The sequence below is a fragment of the Oryx dammah genome, unplaced genomic scaffold, assembly GCF_014754425.2.
Source record: "Oryx dammah isolate SB20612 unplaced genomic scaffold, SCBI_Odam_1.1 HiC_scaffold_5, whole genome shotgun sequence".
Lineage (NCBI taxonomy): Eukaryota > Metazoa > Chordata > Mammalia > Artiodactyla > Bovidae > Oryx > Oryx dammah.
In genome coordinates this window covers 83,086,975-83,106,256 of record NW_024070189.1, presented here as the reverse complement: position 1 = coordinate 83,106,256, position 19,282 = coordinate 83,086,975, and the positions used below count along the sequence as shown (strand labels likewise).

At 40.5% G+C, this 19,282-nt stretch overlaps 1 protein-coding gene across 1 annotated transcript in view; it reads right to left on the bottom strand.

Moving 5' to 3' along the window:
* Positions 1-19,282, bottom strand: part of MEGF10 (multiple EGF like domains 10) — a 185,636-nt gene that overhangs the window by 60,749 nt on the left and 105,605 nt on the right. Inside the window, exon 6 of the mRNA XM_040241755.1 lies at positions 1,414-1,660. Coding sequence (XP_040097689.1) covers positions 1,414-1,660 — 247 coding nt within the window. The remainder of the gene's footprint in view (positions 1-1,413; positions 1,661-19,282) is intronic.

The following is a 19,282-nucleotide window of genomic DNA, read 5'->3' as shown; positions in this document are numbered from 1 at the left end:
AAAGAAACATCTTCACATCAACTGATTAGTACATATTCCTTGTACTCAATTTTTAGCATTCTCTTCTTCAAAATGATGAGCCTCCTCCACAGTAAATGAGTATACCTCCTACTCTAAGCCTCCGCCTTTTTTACTCTCCTATGAAATTGCTTCAAATTTCTCAAAACCTTATTCAACTGGGACCTTGATAAAAACCCATAAAAGCAACATTAACAATTAAATAGTCTGAGATGCTCATCCATTTTTCTGAAAATCAGGGCTTTCTTGGCTAATTCAGTTTTTTCTTTAGCTCTACTTTACAGCCTTAACCCTGTCAGCAGGAAGCAGCTACCTAATGAGCCACATTTTTTTCAAGTTTTAGTTCTGTGATTTACAGGTGTGATTTTCTCAGTAAGGGAACAAGATTTTTTAAATCTCACTTTTTTGGGAAAATTCTGCCTCTTAGTCTGTTTGCTAATACAAGCAAACCGAAGAATGCCCTTCCCACAAAATAAAGAAAGTAGTAGAGACAAGGGCTTCCTTGGGAGCTCAGCTGATAAAGAATCCACCTGCAACGCAGGAGACCTTGGCTCAATTTCTGAGTCGGGAAGATCCCCTGGAGAAGGTATAGGCTACCCACTCCAGTATTCTTGAGATTCCCTGGTGGCTCAGACAGTAAAGAATCTGCCTCCAATGCAGGAGGCCTAGGTTCCATCCCTGGGTTGGGAAGATTCCCTGGAGGAGGTCATGGCAACCCACTCTAGTATTCTTGTCTGGAGAATCCCCATAGACAGAGGAGCCTGGTGGGTGTCGCCAAGAGTCAGACACAACTGAGCAACTAAGCGTAACACAGTAGAGATTAAGTACTTGCTTCTGTGTTTTCCAGAAAGAATTAAACTGTGTGCACATATACTACACAAATGTGATACAAGTCCTTTTATATTCACAAAACAACACATGCATATTTATGAGCCTTAAATAACCCAGCTAACCTTTGAGCATAAACTATTTCTAACATCTATTTCCTTCTCTAAGGCACTGAACTCATCCTCTTTTATCCATCTAATTAACTGCCACACAGAGCAGAACAACATGGACCATTAATAGCCAAAAGTGTAAAATGAACGCAATCGAGGAAGTGTCAGATCTGCCCCAGAAACCCCAAATATTGCTACTCAACACACCATCCAGGCCCCTCTATCTCTGCTCTGCCAAAGAAAGGCAGGGAAGCTGGTTCTGAGACCCTGACTGAGCTCTGATGCTCGACAAACAAACAGCAGGAGCACCTAGCGGCCGTCACTGCCTGGAGTCCTGTCCCCTCAGTAACTCCTTAGGCAGCCAGAGAGACAGAAGTACAGGAATATGAGGCTGGCAGCAGCGGGAACAGAGAGGGTGGGAGGGCTCTGCCACGCTGCCCAGGGGCGCATCACTTACAAGGCTCCAGTGTATCCGGGTGGGCAGCGGCACTCCCCGGTGACATGATCGCAGGTCGCTCCATTCTGGCACTGGCATCTCTGGTGACAATCGTTACCGTAGGTGCCCTGCTCACAGCGCTCCTCACAGCGCCAGCCCCGGAAGCCCGCAGCGCAGTGGCAAGCCCCCGTGATGGGGTTGCACAGGGCCCCATTTTTGCACTGGCACCGGCTGCTGCAATGAGGCCCCCAGTGATCACCGTCACAGGCTGAGGTTGGGGAAAGAAACAGTGGAGGGCATCAGAGTGTGGGTGTGGATAATGGCCAGCTCTTCAGTACCAGCTTTCCTCTCCCCTTGGAGAGAGTGGCTGGATGACCCTTTGTCACCGTTTCTCCACTGAGCAGCAGGGCTTGGGTACACACCTACGGCAATATTTCACTGGTGCTCAGCCCTGGACCACTTTCTATCACTGCATTCCTCAAGCATCGCTTGAGGCCTGTGCTCAGCCTGCTCCCTGCACCTGGAGTGTTGTGTGTGATATGGGCAAAGTCACTGGCTTGGGGAGGGTGTGAGCAGTTGTGGGCAGAGAGGAGGCTGACTAGGCAGGTGGGAATGGTCAGCTTATGCAGGGGTTTTATACACATCAAGAAGTTTGGATTGTATCTAGTTGACAGAGGATTGGTAATAAAGGATTTTAAGCACTGAGGGTCAATGGAGATTTGCCTTCTAGTAAGATCAGCTGCCTGCAGCATGAAGAAAGGGCAGGAAGGAACTGACAAGAGCCAGGAGACCGGGCAAGAAGCATGGTAGTCAGCGGCTTAGTGAGGAGGCCTGGACTCCCTCAGTGACCAGAGGGACAAAGAAATGAGCCTCATGCAGTCCACTGTGCGGTGGGCTGATCCTGCTAGCTATGGGCCTGGGCCGAGCTCCCGAAAAGGAAACTGATGTGCTTTCACGATAAATCAGTCAAAATATGTGTGACTGGAAGGTAACAAGAAAAGGCAGGAAAAAAAAAAAAAAACTGACTAAAATGTTTAAGTCATTGACTTATTTTAAAAATATAACAAACCAGAACCTGAAAGTGGACAGCAAATAAACAGATAAGAGGTAGATAAAACCAGGAAAGACAAAGGCAAAAAAACCCAGCATTTAAAAAGCTTTAAGATGCATTTCCCAAGAAAAGGAATAATGGCTTTGATTCAAGTCAAAGAGCTGGAAAAAGCAGAGAAGAAAAAAAACTTCAGTCACAAACATTCTAAAATTTATCAAGAGTGACAATAAGCAAAGTCTACTCTTAACATGCATTGCCTAGTCAGTCATCCATTTATTAATTAGATGCTATAAAAATCACTGGGGAAGAAGTACCCTGCCTAGAGTTCCTAGGATAAATTGCCTTTATGATGAAACAAAGTTTCATCTCATAAAAATTTTGTAATACAGAATAAACTATTGAAAAAAACAAAACTAGGTACACAGAAAACAACTTTTTAGACTTGCAGGATTCAGCTTCCAGTATTAGAACCTACCTTTCATTTCATAATATCAAAAAATTTAAATGAATAATTCCATTTCTAATAAGTATGGCTTTAGTCTTATTAGTACTTTAATAAACATACTTTAACACAATTAAATAAAAGCAGTGAGAAAGAATTATTGAACCTAAAGCAGATCAAGAAAGCAATTACCTAAGAACAATCTTCTTTCACAAAATAAGATTAGGTGATGGTTCCAAGATGAGATTTCAGCTTAACTATTATTCATAAGAGTATTTTTTTTAATTGACTGTGGATATGGACAACCCTCCTTTTTCTTTCAGTTTTAATTCTTTCAATCTAAGATCCATTCTTAAAAAAATTACATGGTGTGTTTCTTGAAATCCTCCCAGCTATCTCAGTTGGAAAGGAATCTATCTTGTTCTGAAGGTTCCCCCAAAGTAAACAAGTCCTTTGTAACTAGTGCCCTGGTTCATCAGTCCTAAGAGTAAGGAAAACCATTCTATGTAAGTCAAAGGCATTATTCTACAGTTTGATCTTCTCGTTCCCCCACATCTTCTTCACAGTATAGTCAATCTAGCGTAGCATTGTTCTCTATATTATAAATGATTTTACTCCTTAAATGTAAATACATCCTTGATGCCAGTATAGCCCAAATATATACTAAATACTACAACTTCAATACTTTGATGCATTTTTTTAAAGTTTATTCAATTTCACACATTTTCTCTGCTGAATCCTCTCCAAAATGTCCATATTCCTTTCAACTTCTGGGAACCTCATTTTAAATTAAAGATACATTTTTCCTTATGTATAATGGAGAATTAATTAATTGACAAAAGAAAACAATGTAGCTAATAAATCTACCTTGATAAGGATATCATGATCATGTTAAAAGAATTAAAACAGACAAACAAAACAACTCATGAAGGGTTAGAGTCCTTTCCCCTCACTGTGAAACTGGGTTTAAGGGTGGGCTGGAGCATATACATTTTATAGAGTATATTTTACAATAAGAGGTGAGTGGTAGGAAGAAGCCAAGTACTGAGGGGACAGAGCTGGTCTCTCCTCTCCTTCATAATTCATTTATTTGCCCACCCACTTCAACAGCTTGTCTCCCAGCACAGCAGTCAGGCAGATATCAGTTCTATTATGATCAGACAAAAACAAAACTCGTAAGATATCTCCTTGTGGTAGAAACAAGCTTATAGCAGAAATTGATGACTATCAGCATCAATCCATCAACCTATGTAACACAGTAGTCAAGAGACATGAGATCGATCCCTGGGTTGGGAAGATCCCTGGAGAAGGAAATGGCAACCCATTCCAGTAATCTTGCTGGAAAATCCCATGGACAGAAGAGGTTGGCAGGCTACAGTCAATGGAGTCGCAAAGAGTCAGACACTACTGAGCGCACACACATACACACACATCAGCATCAAAGAAAGGGTTAAAGCATTAAGGAAACATTATCTGGCCGACATGGTTAATTTTCTGGCTGTGTCTAAGCATTGTGGCATGCTTTGAAGTGACAGCTTCTCCCCTCGGGGTTGTATTTCCCTAAAAAACCCATTGATACACATGCCTCACAATGTGAGTACGAGACACCAACATGGACTCCGTTGGGAGGAAAACCCACAGACAGAAGTCTACAGAAAAACAGACAGGAAGTAGAGTAAGTAAGATACAGAAGCCTGGCTTGAATGTTGGCGTCACTGTGACTTCCTTTTTTCATTTGTCAGATTTAACTGCTTCAGTACATCCACTGTTAAATGTACCCCAGTGAGTTACACAGTTTATCACACAAAAGCCAGCTTTCTTCCCTGATTACTACATACACAAGAGTATGTTGAGTGTCCTGACAAGAGGCAGCATTTGTTCCTTATATTTAATGCCAAGCTTGGACATTTATCCTGAATTCAACTACTGCATTTGGAAAGACAGTTTGAAGAGAGTGAACTCAAATTATCTGGCATCTTTTAGTTAACATTTCACACAAATTTCAAGGGGCAAATGTTTCACTCCTCAAGAAAAAGGGACTAGGTTGGTTTCTCCTACTGACAACCTTTCAAAAAATATATGTATAACTGAACCACTGTGTTGTACATCAGAAATTAACACAATATTGTAAATCAATTATACTTCAATAAAATACATTAAAAAAAAAAAACAATGTAGTTAACATGGAAATAGCTTGACTAGCCTAACAGGAAAAGGTAAATGAACAAAATTTTGTTTCAGATTAAAGAACTCAGATGCTAATAAGGGGGTGATGCTTCCTTTACAGCTACTGGTTTCAGCTCTCATTGTGCTAACAGCTAGAAACAGGCTGTCAGAGGCCATGTGCCCAGATTAATGCAGATATTTCAGGAGACAGCTTATCGAGGGTCTCAGCATAGACAGCTTACTCTAAGAAGTTCTCATAATAAATTAAACAAATAAAAGGAAAAAAAAGGAATTTAAAACTACTATGCAATATCAGAAGTGTACAGTCCATGCTACAAACCCTTAAGGACAACTAGCAGAGCACTGAAGAGAATGGACTTACCCCTGGGCCCTTATGGCTGTAACTTCTAGTGACCAGAGGTTACACTCAAGGGCTAGGGACTGAAATTGACTCAAGCCTAAATCTTTTAAGTACATGCTTTCTGCCAGGCGTGGTACTAGACCTTGACTTCAAACAAGAATAATAAAGCTCATGTTTCTACAAGCTTACAGTTTAATGACAAGGTGTCAAGTTAGTAGGCAAGAGCATAAATACGCTGTGATAAGCGGTAAGGTAAGCATATGGACTGGGTACAATGGGAAACACAGGGATGATATTAACTAGTGTTGGTGAGTAGGGAAAGGCTTCCCTAACAAAATGATGTCTAAGATGAGACATAATGGCATAGTGAACCATATATAGGTAAAGTCTGAAGGATTTGTGTGTAGAATAAAGGAGGAACTGCGAGAGGGAGGCTGCAGGCAGTTTTACATTCAGAAAGAATGATACGTGCAACAACCAAAAGGTTTTGAAAAGACCATCATGAATGCTCTCTTGGGGTTCTACGCTATTACATCATTGCCCTCATCATCTTTCTTAGCTGTGTGCATAACAAAAAGAAGAACAGAAATAAGCAGAGAGGAAGAAATATTAGACATGTCCCCTCCATCAGTCCTCCCTAGCCTGCCACACTCAGTCCAGAACCTCTGAGCTTCAGGTCCATTCTACAGACCCAATCTGAGATGCTCTCTGAAAAACGCATTGTGTGTTTTCCATGACACTAACTTAGCACTTAGATCACAGTTTTTATATATGTTTGCCTTTTTTCACATCCCTCAAACTGAATTTCACAGATGTTAAGACACAGGCCTGGCGTGCTGCGATTCATGGGGTCGCAAAGAGTCGGACACGACTGAGCAACTGGACTGAACTGAACTAAGACACATAGACACCCTTGTACATTTATCAAATGTCAGCAGAAGGTTTCATACAACCATGTCCTGGCAGTCACCTGACTGACAATGATAAAGAGAAGCATTCTGATTCAGAGATGTTGCTGTTGTTGTTCAGTTGCGAAGTCATGTCTGACTCTTTGTGACCCCGTGGACCGCAACACACCAGACTTCCCTATCCTTCACTGTGTCCCGGAGTGTGCTCAAGTTCATGTCCATTGAGTCGGTGATGCTATCTAAAGAGCTCATCCTCTGCCATCCTCTTCTCCTTTTGCCTTCAATCTTTCCCAGCATCAGCGTCTTTTCCAATGAGTCAGAGATATTAAGCTGTGAAAAACTGTGCCCCTGAGTCATGAAGTAGTATAATAATGACAATGAGCTTGATCCTAACAGTGAGGATGATAATAACTCCCTTTCTGGGAACACCAGCACTCTTTGCACTACTGTGGGAGTTCAGATACTATATCCAGTTTAGAGATTAGCCTGGGAAAATGTATGAGAAGCCCTTGACTCATAAATTCATCTTTGGGGATTTTTCCAAAGGAAAAAAACATAAGTATATAAAGATGACATCAATTCACTATAGTTAACTCACTAATAATATTTACAAATTGTGCCCACCGATACTGTTGAAAGCACCTGAGACAGATGAACGACCAGTGTCCCTATGAAGCAGGGACTACAGTCATCCTTATTTTATTGAAGAAACTGAGAACAGTTGATATGCTTAAAGTCATACAGGTAAAAAGGAGTGAAGAACAGATCTCCTGTCTGTTTTCTAAACCACAATATTCTTCCCCCTCCAAAGCTATAAGGATGTTTATCCCAGTGCTGTTTATAATAACAAAAAAAAATTTGAAACAACCTAATTTTCTAGAAGTAGAAGACTGGTAAAAAAAAATTGGTATAATCATACAACAGAATACCATGCATCAATTGAAAGTGATATTATAGAAGAATACTTAGTGAACTTGAAAAGTGAAAGTGAAACTTGCTCAGTTGTGTCTGACTCTTTGAGACCCCATGGATTATACAGTCCATGGAATTCCTCATGCCAAAATACTGGAGTGGGTAGCCTTTCCCTTCTCCAGGGGATCTTCACAATCCAGGGATCAAACCCAAATTCTCCACATTGCAGGTGGATTCTTTACCAGCTGAGCCACAAGGGAAGTCCAAGTGAACTTGAAAGGTGTTTGTAAATATCGTTAACTGTAAAAAGTAGACTAAAAATATGTATCACATGATTCAATTTCAGCAACAGACTAGAATCAACTACATGAAACTGTCATTAATTTAGGTTATAAATGACCTCATGTTGGCCACTGTATATGACTGGCCCTAATGTATGGGGGAGAGAGGAGAAGAGGGAGAATGAAAAAGACACAGAGACAGATACTGAAAAGGTCTGTGGTCACATGGGAACACTTGGTTATTCTGGATCTTAAGACTGTGTGTGATTTTTCTCTAATTCATCCGAATTAACTAGATTTTCTAAATTCTCTGTAATTGAATGTATCCTTCTGGTGGGAGGAGAAAAGCAAGCGAAAAGTTCTGCTTCTAAATAGTTGGATCTGCTAAGCATCTGTACTGTGTCATGCCCTATGCTCCGTGCTTTACCCACCTCTCTCTAGTCCCTACAGCACCAACAAAGTGGTATAATTATCACCTTTAGCACACAGAGGACATTTAGGATGAGAACACTTAGGTAAAACATCCAAAAACACTCAGCTGTGGCATCAGTATTCAAACCCAAGGTTGTCGGCAAACAAAAGTCCAGACACTGGTCACAAGGCCATTCTGCTCCTGAGGCAGTGAAATTAAGTATTTTGGTTAAACATAATACCTCACAATGATGTGTTTCATCTAATATGATCCATTAAGGTGGAGCAGCCAATGATAAGACCTTCCACTGAGCAAGCTTATGGGGTCAGCTGGTGACTCAACATCGAGGGGCACTAAGAATAGGAAATTATCTCAGAGGTGAAAACATAGGGTGTTTATCAAAGAGAAAATAAAATGAAGGGGACAATCAGATCTGAAGAGCTGTAAGTTGAAAATGATTCTATGTAAACAAAAAAGCCAGTGAGCTCACTGTGAAAACAGTACTGATGCCATTAGTTGAGTACTCTGACCAGAAAATTAGGTCCACACAGTACCTGGTACAGGGCTGCTCTCAAGATGCAGATGGTGAGTGAGTGAAAGTGAGAGCACACACAGAACAGGGTAACTAACATGGACAAGCAGTTCAGTTCAATTCAGTCACTCAGTCGTGTCCGACTCTTTGCAACCCCATGAATCGCAGCACACCAGGCCTCCCTGTCCATCACCAACTCCCAGAGTTCACCCAAACTCATGTGCATCCAGTCAGTGATGCCATCCAGCCATCCCATCCTCTGTCGTCCCCTTCTCCTCCTGCCCCCACTGCCTCCCAGCATCAGGGTCTTTTCCAATAAGTCAACTCTTCACATGAGGTGGCCAAAGTACTGGAGTTTCAGCTTCAGCATCAGTCCTTCCAAAGAAATCCCAGGGCTGATCTCCTTCAGAATGGACTGGCTGGATCTCCTGCAGTCCAAGGGACTCTCAAGAGTCTTCTCCAACACTACAATTCAAATGCATCAATTCTTCAGCACTCAGCCTTCTTCACAGTCCAACTCTCATATCCATACATGAACACAGGAAAAACCATAGCCTTGACTAGATGGACCTCAGTTGGCAAAGTAATGTCTTTGCTTTTCAATATGCTATCTAGGTTGCTCATAACTTTCCTTCCAAGGAGTAAGTGTCTTTTAATTTCATGGCTGCAACACCATCTGCAGTGATTTTGGAGCCCAAGAAAATAAAGTCTGACACTGTTTCCACATCTATTTCCCATGAAGTGATGGGACCAGATGCCATGATCTTCGTTTTCTGAATGTTGAGCTTTAAGCCAACTTTTTCACTCTCCTCTTTCACTTTCAGGCTTTTTAGTTCCTCTTCACTTTCTGCCATAAGGGTGGTGTCATCTGCATATCTGAGGTTACTGATATTTTGCCTGGCAATCTTGATTCCAGCTTGTGCTTCTTCCAGCCCAGCGTTTCTCATGATGTACTCTGCAGAGAAGTTAAATAAACAGGGTGACAATATACAGCCTTGATGTACTCCTTTTCCTATTTGGAACCAGTCTGTTGTTCCATGTCCAGTTCTAACTGTTGCTTCCTGACCTGCATATAAGTTTCTCAAGAGGCAGGTCAGGTGGTCTGGTATTCCCATCTCTTTCAGAATTTCCCACAGTTTATTGTGATCCACACAGTCAAAATCTTTGGCAGAGTCAACAAAGCAGAAATAGATGCTTTTCTGGAACTCTCTTGCTTTTTCGATGATTCGTTGGATGTTGGAAATTTGATCTCTGGTTCTTCTGCCTTTTCTAAAACCAGCTTGAACATCTGGAAGTTCACGGTTTACGTATTGCTGAAGCCTGGTTGGAGAATTTTGAGCATTACGTTACTAGCGTGTGAGATGAGTGCAATTGTGTGGTAGTTTGAACATTCTTTGGCATTGCCTTTCTTTGGGATTGGAATGAAAACTGACCTTTTCCAGTCCTGTGGCCACTGCTGAGTTTTCCAAATTTGCTGGCATATTGAGTGCAGCACTTTCACAGCATCATCTTCCAGGATTTGAAACAGCTCAACTGGAATTCCATCACCTCCACTAGCTTTGTTTGTAGTGAAGCTTCCTAAGGCTCATTTGACTTCACATTCCAGGATGCCTGGCTCTAGGTGAGTGATCACACCATCATGATTATCTTGGTCGTGAAGCTCTTTTTTGTACAGTTCTTCTGTATATTCTTTCGACCTCTTCTTAATATCTTCTGCTTCTGTTAGGTCCATACCATCTCTGTCCTTTATTGAGCCCATCTTTGCATGAAATGTTCCCTTGGTATCTCTCATTTTCTTGAAGAGATCTCTAGTCTTTCCCATTCTGTTCTTTTCCTCTATTTCTTTGCATTGATTGCTACGGAAGGCTTTCTTATCTCTCCTTGCTATTCTTTGGAACTCCGAATTCAGATGCTTATATCTTTCCTTTTCTCCTTTGCTTTTCACTTCTCTTCTTTTCACAGTTATTTGTAAGGCCTCCCCAAACAGCCATTTTGCTTTTTTGCATTTCTTTTCCATGGGGATGGTCTTGATCCCTGTCTCCTGTACAATATCACAAACCTTATTCCATAGACAAGCAGAGAAACCTGCAAAACAATTATCACAATTCTAGGTACATTCTCCCCTCCTAACCTACTTCAGGTCCGTCTAGTCAAGGCTATGGTTTTTCCTGTGGTCATGTATGGATGTTAGAGTTGGACTGTGAAGAAGGCTGAGCACCGAAGAATTGATCCTTTTGAACTGTGGTGGTGGAGAAGACTCTTGAGAGTCCCTTGGACTGCAAGGAGATCCAACTAGTCCATCACAAAGGAGACCAGTCCTAGGTGTTCATTGGATGCTAAAGCTGAAACTCCAATACTTTGGCCACCTCTTGTGAAGAGTTGACTCATTGGAAAAGACCCTGATGCTGGGAGGCACTGGGGGCAGGAGGAGAAGGGGCCGACAGAGGATGAGATGGCTGGATGGCGTCACTGACTCGATGGACATGAGTTTGAATGAACTCTGGGAGTTGGTGATGGACAGGGAGGCCTGGCGTGCTGCGATTCATGGGGTTGCAAAGAGTCAGACATTACTGAGTGACTGAACTGAACTGACTGAACTGAACCTACTTCAAACCCTCAGTCTAGCTTTCCATGCAAGAAACAGGGAAAGAGAGAAGAGATTTCAAGATGCATCGAGTTTTGAAGATGTGTCAGCATATGCAGCTATTTCATTTTATCCTCATAACTCAATGAGCGAGGTATAATTATTCCACCATATCATGTGAAAAATGGACTTAGATGATAATTTGCTCAAAGTCACTTAGCGTTCAAGTAGCAAAAGCAAGAGTTCAATCCAAACCCAGCAGGGCCTCCCAAGCTGTGATCTTGCACGTGCCCTGCAGACTATCCCATGTCACCAACACCATTACAGGTCCTGCTACCATTGCACGTCACTGGCCTTTGCCAGCTTTTCAGGGGGGAACAGCGTAGGACACAAGTCACACAGGTGTTTTGAGAAGTAATGCTTGTTTGCCTCAATGACAGTTCCCAGGTTCCAAAGTGTTAGTACAGGCTCATCAGAACGGCTTGATAAGGAATGTTCCAACACGTCCACAGCCACACACGTATTGACAAAACCAAGGCCATAGGAAAAAATCTTTGAACAAATGAGAGATGGTTTAGTAAATCTCTTGTTTCTGTATAGACCAAGAATAAAGAAAGGAGAACAAGTAGAGATACAGAGAAGTACTAAATGGAGAGAGACTCCCAGAGGAAGGAACAAGGACACATTAATACAGTGTCTTACCCAAAGGACTCCTTCATCAGAGGGAAAAAAAAAAAGGATGAAATCATTTTTCCCTGAGAGAAAAGAGTAATGTTTACCATCACATTCACCTTGTTATAAAATTCATCAATCACTTAGCTGGGGTACAATCACTTAACACTGGACAGGCCTGGACCTTAGGAGGGACACTGCAACTTCTTAGCCATGAAATTTGAACAAGTTCCTGACTTTCATTATATTTAATTTTCTGTCATATGGGGATGGTGAAACATACTAATTACATCTAAAATACTTGTTGGTATGTATGACACAGCACAGATCTGGTGGCAGCAGAAATTTTATTCTGTGGTTGGCTCAGTGAAATGTCCCAACCCTGAAAAAAAAAAATCCTCCAGCTGTGTATGAGGCTGGAATAACAGGCCTGTCGTTCGTTTGTATTATTTGTTTGTCTTGCATGAATCATTCACGCCAAAAAGGACAAGTTGGTTCTCACAATGTGAATTCCAAAAAAAAACAAAAAAAAAAACAACTTGCCAAGTAACTCCATATAGTAAAAACCAAGCCCTGGTATCCCTCTTTTCATCCATTTTTTTAGTAAAGCCAATTGGAAAAAGCTCAGGCCTGGGATGAAACCCAGTGTTAATTTACATCCTATTCTTAAATGTCAATTAAAAACTGGATTTAGAAATTTCTCATTTGCTGATGATTAACGTGTCCAGAGAGGTGCAGGCTCACACATGAAGCTCAGAAATGTAAACGGATAAACTTAGAAACAAATATGTGAGCTTCTTAGAAATTGTCCTCTTGGACTAAAGAAGTAGATGGTGATAAATAAAATCTCGAAGATCTGCCATATTAGAAGGCATCAATCCCAGCACTTGATTTTTCCCCGGCTTATCTACATCCACGAAGACCACAGAAACAGCCTTGAAACACATTTTGAAGTATAATGTACTTTCTTAAAACAACTGGTTCTGAATTATAGAGAATAACAAAAGAGCTCAATTCTGTGTACTTGTGTTAGGGCTAAACAAACCCTAGATGAGCTGAGTAGTCCATTTTTTGTTCTTTGCTTTTCTTTTGTCTCGGTTTAATATTTCTGGAATCAAAGAAGTAAAATTGTGGAACTATATGGAATTCTAGAACCTTGTGGATACATCTCTGCTGCCGCTGCTAAGTCACTTCAGTCGAGTCTGACTCTGTGCGACCCATCTCTACCAGACACTTAAAACGGGAAAATGTATTGAATCTTAGAACTCATGTTTATCATAGGGAAAGTGACGTCAGTTTATAATACATAACTACCCTCACCAGGGTTGCTGTTTAAAGTAACTATGTCTATAAGTGCCCTTAACATCTAAATGTCAAGCATCTATTAGGTTATATCAGTCAGCTATATGGACGTAAAAATACATTTTTACGTGGAGTTTCACTGTGATGTTCTCCATTGACTTTAAACACAGGATAATCTGTGATTATTAGAGAAATTAACAGGAAAGAAAATTCAGCCTTTCATAGTCTCATATGTAAACAAAGAACCAATAAGTCATTTTCAAGAAAGTATCTCTATAGAGTGAGTAGGTTTTAGAAGAGACCAAAATAATTTTTTGCTGTCTCAAAGGATAGAAAAACACGATTCTTCCTGAAACATATACCCTTTCTTCCCAAGCCGTGGTTCCCTCAGGGTCTTTTATCTCCCTGTGATTTCATTCCTTGTGCCTCAGGCTAACAAGTCTATGGTGTGTCATTCCCTTTTGTTAATGTAAAAGAAAAGATCCTCATTCAAAACATCAAGTGCTTTAAAAATAAAACAAGTTTGTAAAGCTTCTCCATCCATGAAGAAGAACAATAAAAATGTATTTTCCAGATCCTCTGAAAGCACTAAAACCTCATGTCCTTCACATGTCAAAAAGCCGGCTGGAGAGCTGACAGAGTGCCAGCAATCGCTGTTGACAACCACCCAGTACTGTTTATATTAATATTATTCAGTGGCTGAGAGAGAACCTTTATTCTTCTTCTTCAAAAAATGTTTATTAAATGAAGTTCTGAAGCATGAACTGTCATTTTTTAACTACAGTGGATGCTTATCCCAAGCGATGAGCTGGGGCAAAGGGCGTGAAATGTTTATTCTTTAAAGTGTCTAAATATAAATGTTGATGTCTCTCAATGAGAGCATATTGATGACTCTATTCACGGTGCAGGAAAATCTCCAGGATATAAATTGTAGGCTGGGATTTGTAAGGGATTTGGGGGGATTATATTTATATTCACTGAAGTCAAAAGCATAGCAACAGCCTCGAGAGCCATTACAGGGTGTTTTGCTCTATAAAGTCTTGCTATAGTTTTGCTCTTTTGCTCATTCATTCTTTCATTAAAAAGGTACTAAGCAGTTTCCAACCTAGACAGCATAATGAAAAGCAGAGACATTATTTTACCAACAAAGGTCCGTCTAGTTAAGGCTATGGTTTTTCCAGTGGTCATGTATGGATGTGAGAGTTGGACTGTGAAAAAAGCTGAGCACCGAAGAATTGATGCATTTGAATTGTAGTGTTGGAGAAGACTCTTGAGAGTCCCTTGGACTGCAAGGAGATCCAACCAGTCCATTCTGAAAGAGATCAGCCCTGGGATTTCTTTGGAAGGACTGATGCTGGGGCTGAAACTCCAGTACTTTGGCCACCTCATGCGAAGTGTTGACTCGTTGGAAAAGACTCTGATGCTGGGAGGGATTGGGGGCAGGAGGAGAAGGGGACAACAGAGGATGAGATGGCTGGATGGCATCACGGACTCGATGGACGTGAGTCTGAGTGAACTCCGGGAGCTGGTGATGGACAGGGAGGCCTGGCGTGCTGCGATTCATGAGGTTGCAAAGAGTCGGACACAAAGAGCAACTGAACTGAACTGAACTGAAGCAGTTTCCATGGCTACTAAGTTCTTTTTGTTGAGCACTTACTATTGCTCCTCCCTAAGACCTGTCCTATAGTTTTCTTTATCTACTGGAAGAGACTGGCCCATAGTGAGACTTATCAGAAAAGAACGTGCTAATATAATAAGCCTGCTTTGGTGTTGGAGAAGACTCTTGAGAGTCCCTTGGACAGCAAGGAGATCAACCAGTCCATCCTAAAGGAAATTAACCCTGAATATTCACTGGAAGGACTGATGTTGAAGCTGAAGTTCCAATACTTCAGCCACCTGATGCGAAGAGCCAACTCATTGGAAAGGACCCTGATACTGGGAAAGATTGAGGGCAGGAGGAGAAGGGGACAACAGAGGATGAGATGGCTGGATGGCATCCCTGACTCAATGGACATGACTTTGAGCAAATTCCTGGAGATGGTGAAGGACAAGGAAGCCTGGCATACTGAAATCCATGGGGACACAGAGTCAGACACGACTGAGTAGTTGAACAACAATAAGCCTTGCAGTGCACAGGATGCTTGAGGAACACAGAGGCCTTCCATCCATTGCCTTATATCCAGAGGCCTTATATCCTCTGGGCAGAGGAGAGCAAGGACAGCGGAAGGCTCCCAGAGGAGGAGGGCTGGAGGTGAGTACCCAAGGATATGTACTCAGGACTACCACTATGCAAATACTTATTATCTCCATCCTGGATGTGAGAGGCTGAAAGGCCTTAAATGATTTGCTTAAACTCAAACAGTAAGGAAAACCAGGCCCCAAACCCTCAATGCTAACAGGATGGTCTGAAAATTTTAAGTTTTCTTGAGTAAAAAAAAAAAAAAAAATTTAATCAGAAGACCAGTTCTATTTAATACTACAGCAAAGGCTCACAAACCCACAACCTAGAATTAACTGTTATGAGCAGTGCATCACATTTGCTTCATCACTTAAGGAAAGAAATAACACATTATAAAGTCCCTTTTATCTCCTTTGTACCTTATTTTCAGTTCTTTCCCTACTCCTTCTCCAGAAGGAACCCCTGTCAGGATTTTAATGTGTATCCTTCTAGTCTGTGTGTCCAGAAATAATGTATTGAATTATTTTATTTATTGGTTTTACAAAAAAAATGTGTATATAACTGTGCATCTTGATTTTTCACCCAATATTATGATAACTGAGATCTACTAATATTGATAACACTTATTAATATGATGTATTATCAATACTAGATAGAAGTTTATAGGAATGAATGGTTACATGGCATTACACTGTGTTAACAATCTCCAATAAATTTATCTTTTCTCTTATATAATGCCATTTTTACTTGTCTCTGAATTTTCACTGTTACAAAGATGCAAAGACTATATCCCCTATACATGAATGCAAAAGTTTCTCCAAGGTATACAAATTATAAATAAGTAAAAATACTGAATCATATGGTGTACACAAAGAATAATTTTACTCTAGAGCAGCCAAACCACTCTCTAAATTTATTCTGCCAACTTGCTCTCCTGAGAGCAGGGTGTGGAGGCTTCCTTTCACATTCTCATCCAACATGCAACATTGTCAGACTTCTAACCTTTTGCCAATCAGATGGTGAAAAATGACATTGTGTTCCTTTATCATGCACTTCCTCAGTTATTACAAGGATAAATATATTCTCACATGCTTATTAGCCAATCAGGTTTCCTTGCCTCTGAATTACCTTACTGTATCTTTTGCCTTATTTAAATTTGAGAGGTTTTTTTTTTTTTCTTATTGATTTGAGAGTTCTTTATATAGTCTATCAACACTAATCTTTTGTTTTATATGTTACAAAAATATTTCCATTCTCTTCCTTCTCTTTTACTTTTGCTTATGGTGTCTTGTCCTAAAGAATCATTTAACTTTGGTGTAGTCTAATTATTTTAAGGACTAACTTTCAGCATGGATAAATCTGCTTTGTGTAATACTCATTTTACAACATTAGGCTATTTTTATTTGTAAAGGTGCTTTTCTTTAGTGTATGAACAAAAATTCACAGCTATATACTAATCAAGTTCAAATCAATTCCATTAAAATTTAAACTTTCTTTGGAAGTTACTTCCATTCATTGTGTGCAAGAGTAGCAAAACTATTAGGTTTTCATAGAATTATGGGCCAAGATCAAGGCACTTATAACCTCTACTATACTTATCCTACTGAAACAGTCTTTATAAGTAGTATAAATACCACTGTTTCATTACTTTCTACCCTTTATTGAATTATTAGTTTTATAAAAAAATGTGTATGGTATTGTGCATCTTGATTTTCACCCAATATTATGATATTGAGATCTACTAATATTGATAACACTTATTAATATGGTATATTATCAATACTATATAGAAGTTTATAGGAATGAATGGCTACATGGCTATACTGTGTTAACAATCTCCAATAAATCTACCTTTTCTCATATTCAATGCCATTTTTATTTGTCTCTGAATTTTCACTGTTACAAAGATGCAAAGATTATATCCCATGACTTCAAACATGATTACTGTGCTCTAACACACATGTACAAATATTCAAACTTTTTAAAGTCAACTAGGTTGTCAATTAATTAAAAGGTATTTTGACCAAAGAAGGAATAAAACAGTTTTTGTTTAGTCTTATCTTCCTGGAAGAAAGTTTCAAGTATTTAAAAAAATATATATTCTTTGACACAATCACAAACAATAAGACATTTGAAACAGTCATAAAAGATACTGGACTATATATTAAACCAGAGCACTTAATTTTAGATAATTAACACACACATAACCTTATGAGAGGAAATGTACATGGCTTTACTAAAATCAGATATTAGCCTGCTTGATATTACAGGTAAGGTAACAAGTGAGGCTACAGAACCATCTAACATTGTATATTTCATCCCTTTACTCTGCACAGAACAGCTAGGAAGCACATTACTGCCATCAGAATATGGTTGCCATGTGATTTGAAATACTCTGTAGTCTGAATTCTTCACCTAATTTCTTACTATTCATACTCTGCTGCTGCTGCTAAGTCGCTTCAGTCGTGTCCGACTCTGTGCGACCCCATAGACGGCAGCCCATGAGGCTCCCCTGTCCCTGGGATTCTCCAGGCAAGAACAGTGGAGTGGGTTGCCATTTCCTTTTCCAATGCATGAAAGTGAAAAGTGAACGTGAAGATGCTCAGTCGTATCCGACTCTTAGCGACCCCATGGACTGCAGCCTACCAGGCTCCTCCATCCATGGGATTTTCCAGGCAAGAGTACTGGAGTGGGGTGCCATTGCCTTCTCCAATTCATACTCTGTCTTGGTACAAATTATTAGCTAAGTTTTATATCCTCATATAAAATTTCTACTTTGAGAAGTAATATCCTCAAGTTTAGATGACAACATTTTTAATAAGCCTTCTCCATTCAAGTAAGGACTAATTTTCAAATACCTTTTTTAGTCATGGGGCCACCATTTCAGAAATCACAATACCATGTGAGTATACCCACTCCGGTATTCTTGCCTAGAGAATCCTGAGGACGGAGAGGCTTGGTGGGCTACAGTCCACGGGTCACAAACAGTCGGATACGACTGAGCGACTTCACTTTCACTATACTATACAGACTTTTTTCTCTTTAAGGTGAGTTGCTGCCTATGTACACAGTGTCTTCAGTCTATGGAAACCACACCTAGTCCATCTCACCTGGCTTCTACAATCTCATTGCAGCTGCCAGTGCATGGAAATTTACCAAGGATGAAAGAATCTGCAGTGTACACAGCCGAGGGGAATCCTGAAATCACTGGAGCCTGAGCCCCCTCAAGGTCTCAGAAGGAAGGACTTCAGGTCATAACCTTTTCTAGAAGACATTTGACCACTTCCTCCTTTACTCCTTTTGCCTATGTATTTGTAGATGGACTTCCAAAACTATTAAACTGAAAGCATTTGAAAACAGAGGTAGAACCATATTCATCCCTCATATCTCCTGTTTATATCCATTACTGCTCCTAAAACATTTATGCCTTCATTCTTTCCTTCCACAAATATTTACTGAGAATCATTGGGTACCCAGAACTGTGCTAGACATTAGGTGAATAAATTAGGTAGGCAGCAGTGAAAAAAACAGACAAAATTCATGTTTCTATGGGCCTCATATCCTGGAGGGAAATACAGACCAAAAAAGAAGTGAACAAATGAAATATTTTCAAATAGTGCCATAAAAAATTAAAAAGAAGATGTAATAGATAGTTATGAGGGAATATTCTTTATATAGAGTCAGGGAAAGCCACTCCTGGTGGCGACACTTAGCAAGTCCATTGGCCTTAAGAAGCCAGCCATGCACAGTTCCAAGGAGGAGAGCCTTTTTGTCAGAGGAAATATCAAGTGCAGAGGCAAAAAACGGAACTACTGTGTTCCAGGAAAAAGAGGCAGAGGCTAAGCAGTGTGGTACCCTGAGTGATTGGTGGGATGAAAAGGGGGCAGGAAGGTATGGACGGACAGATCAAACAGGGCTTGGTGGACGACATCAGGGCTTTGGCATTTATTCTAACAGTAATGGGAAATACTGGGGAGTTTGTGGAAGGGGAGCGGCATGTTCTGAAGGACATTTTGACAAGATCACTCTGGTCTCAGTAGAGAGAACTGACCCCAGTGGGGCTTGAGTAGATGCAACAGTAGGGAGAC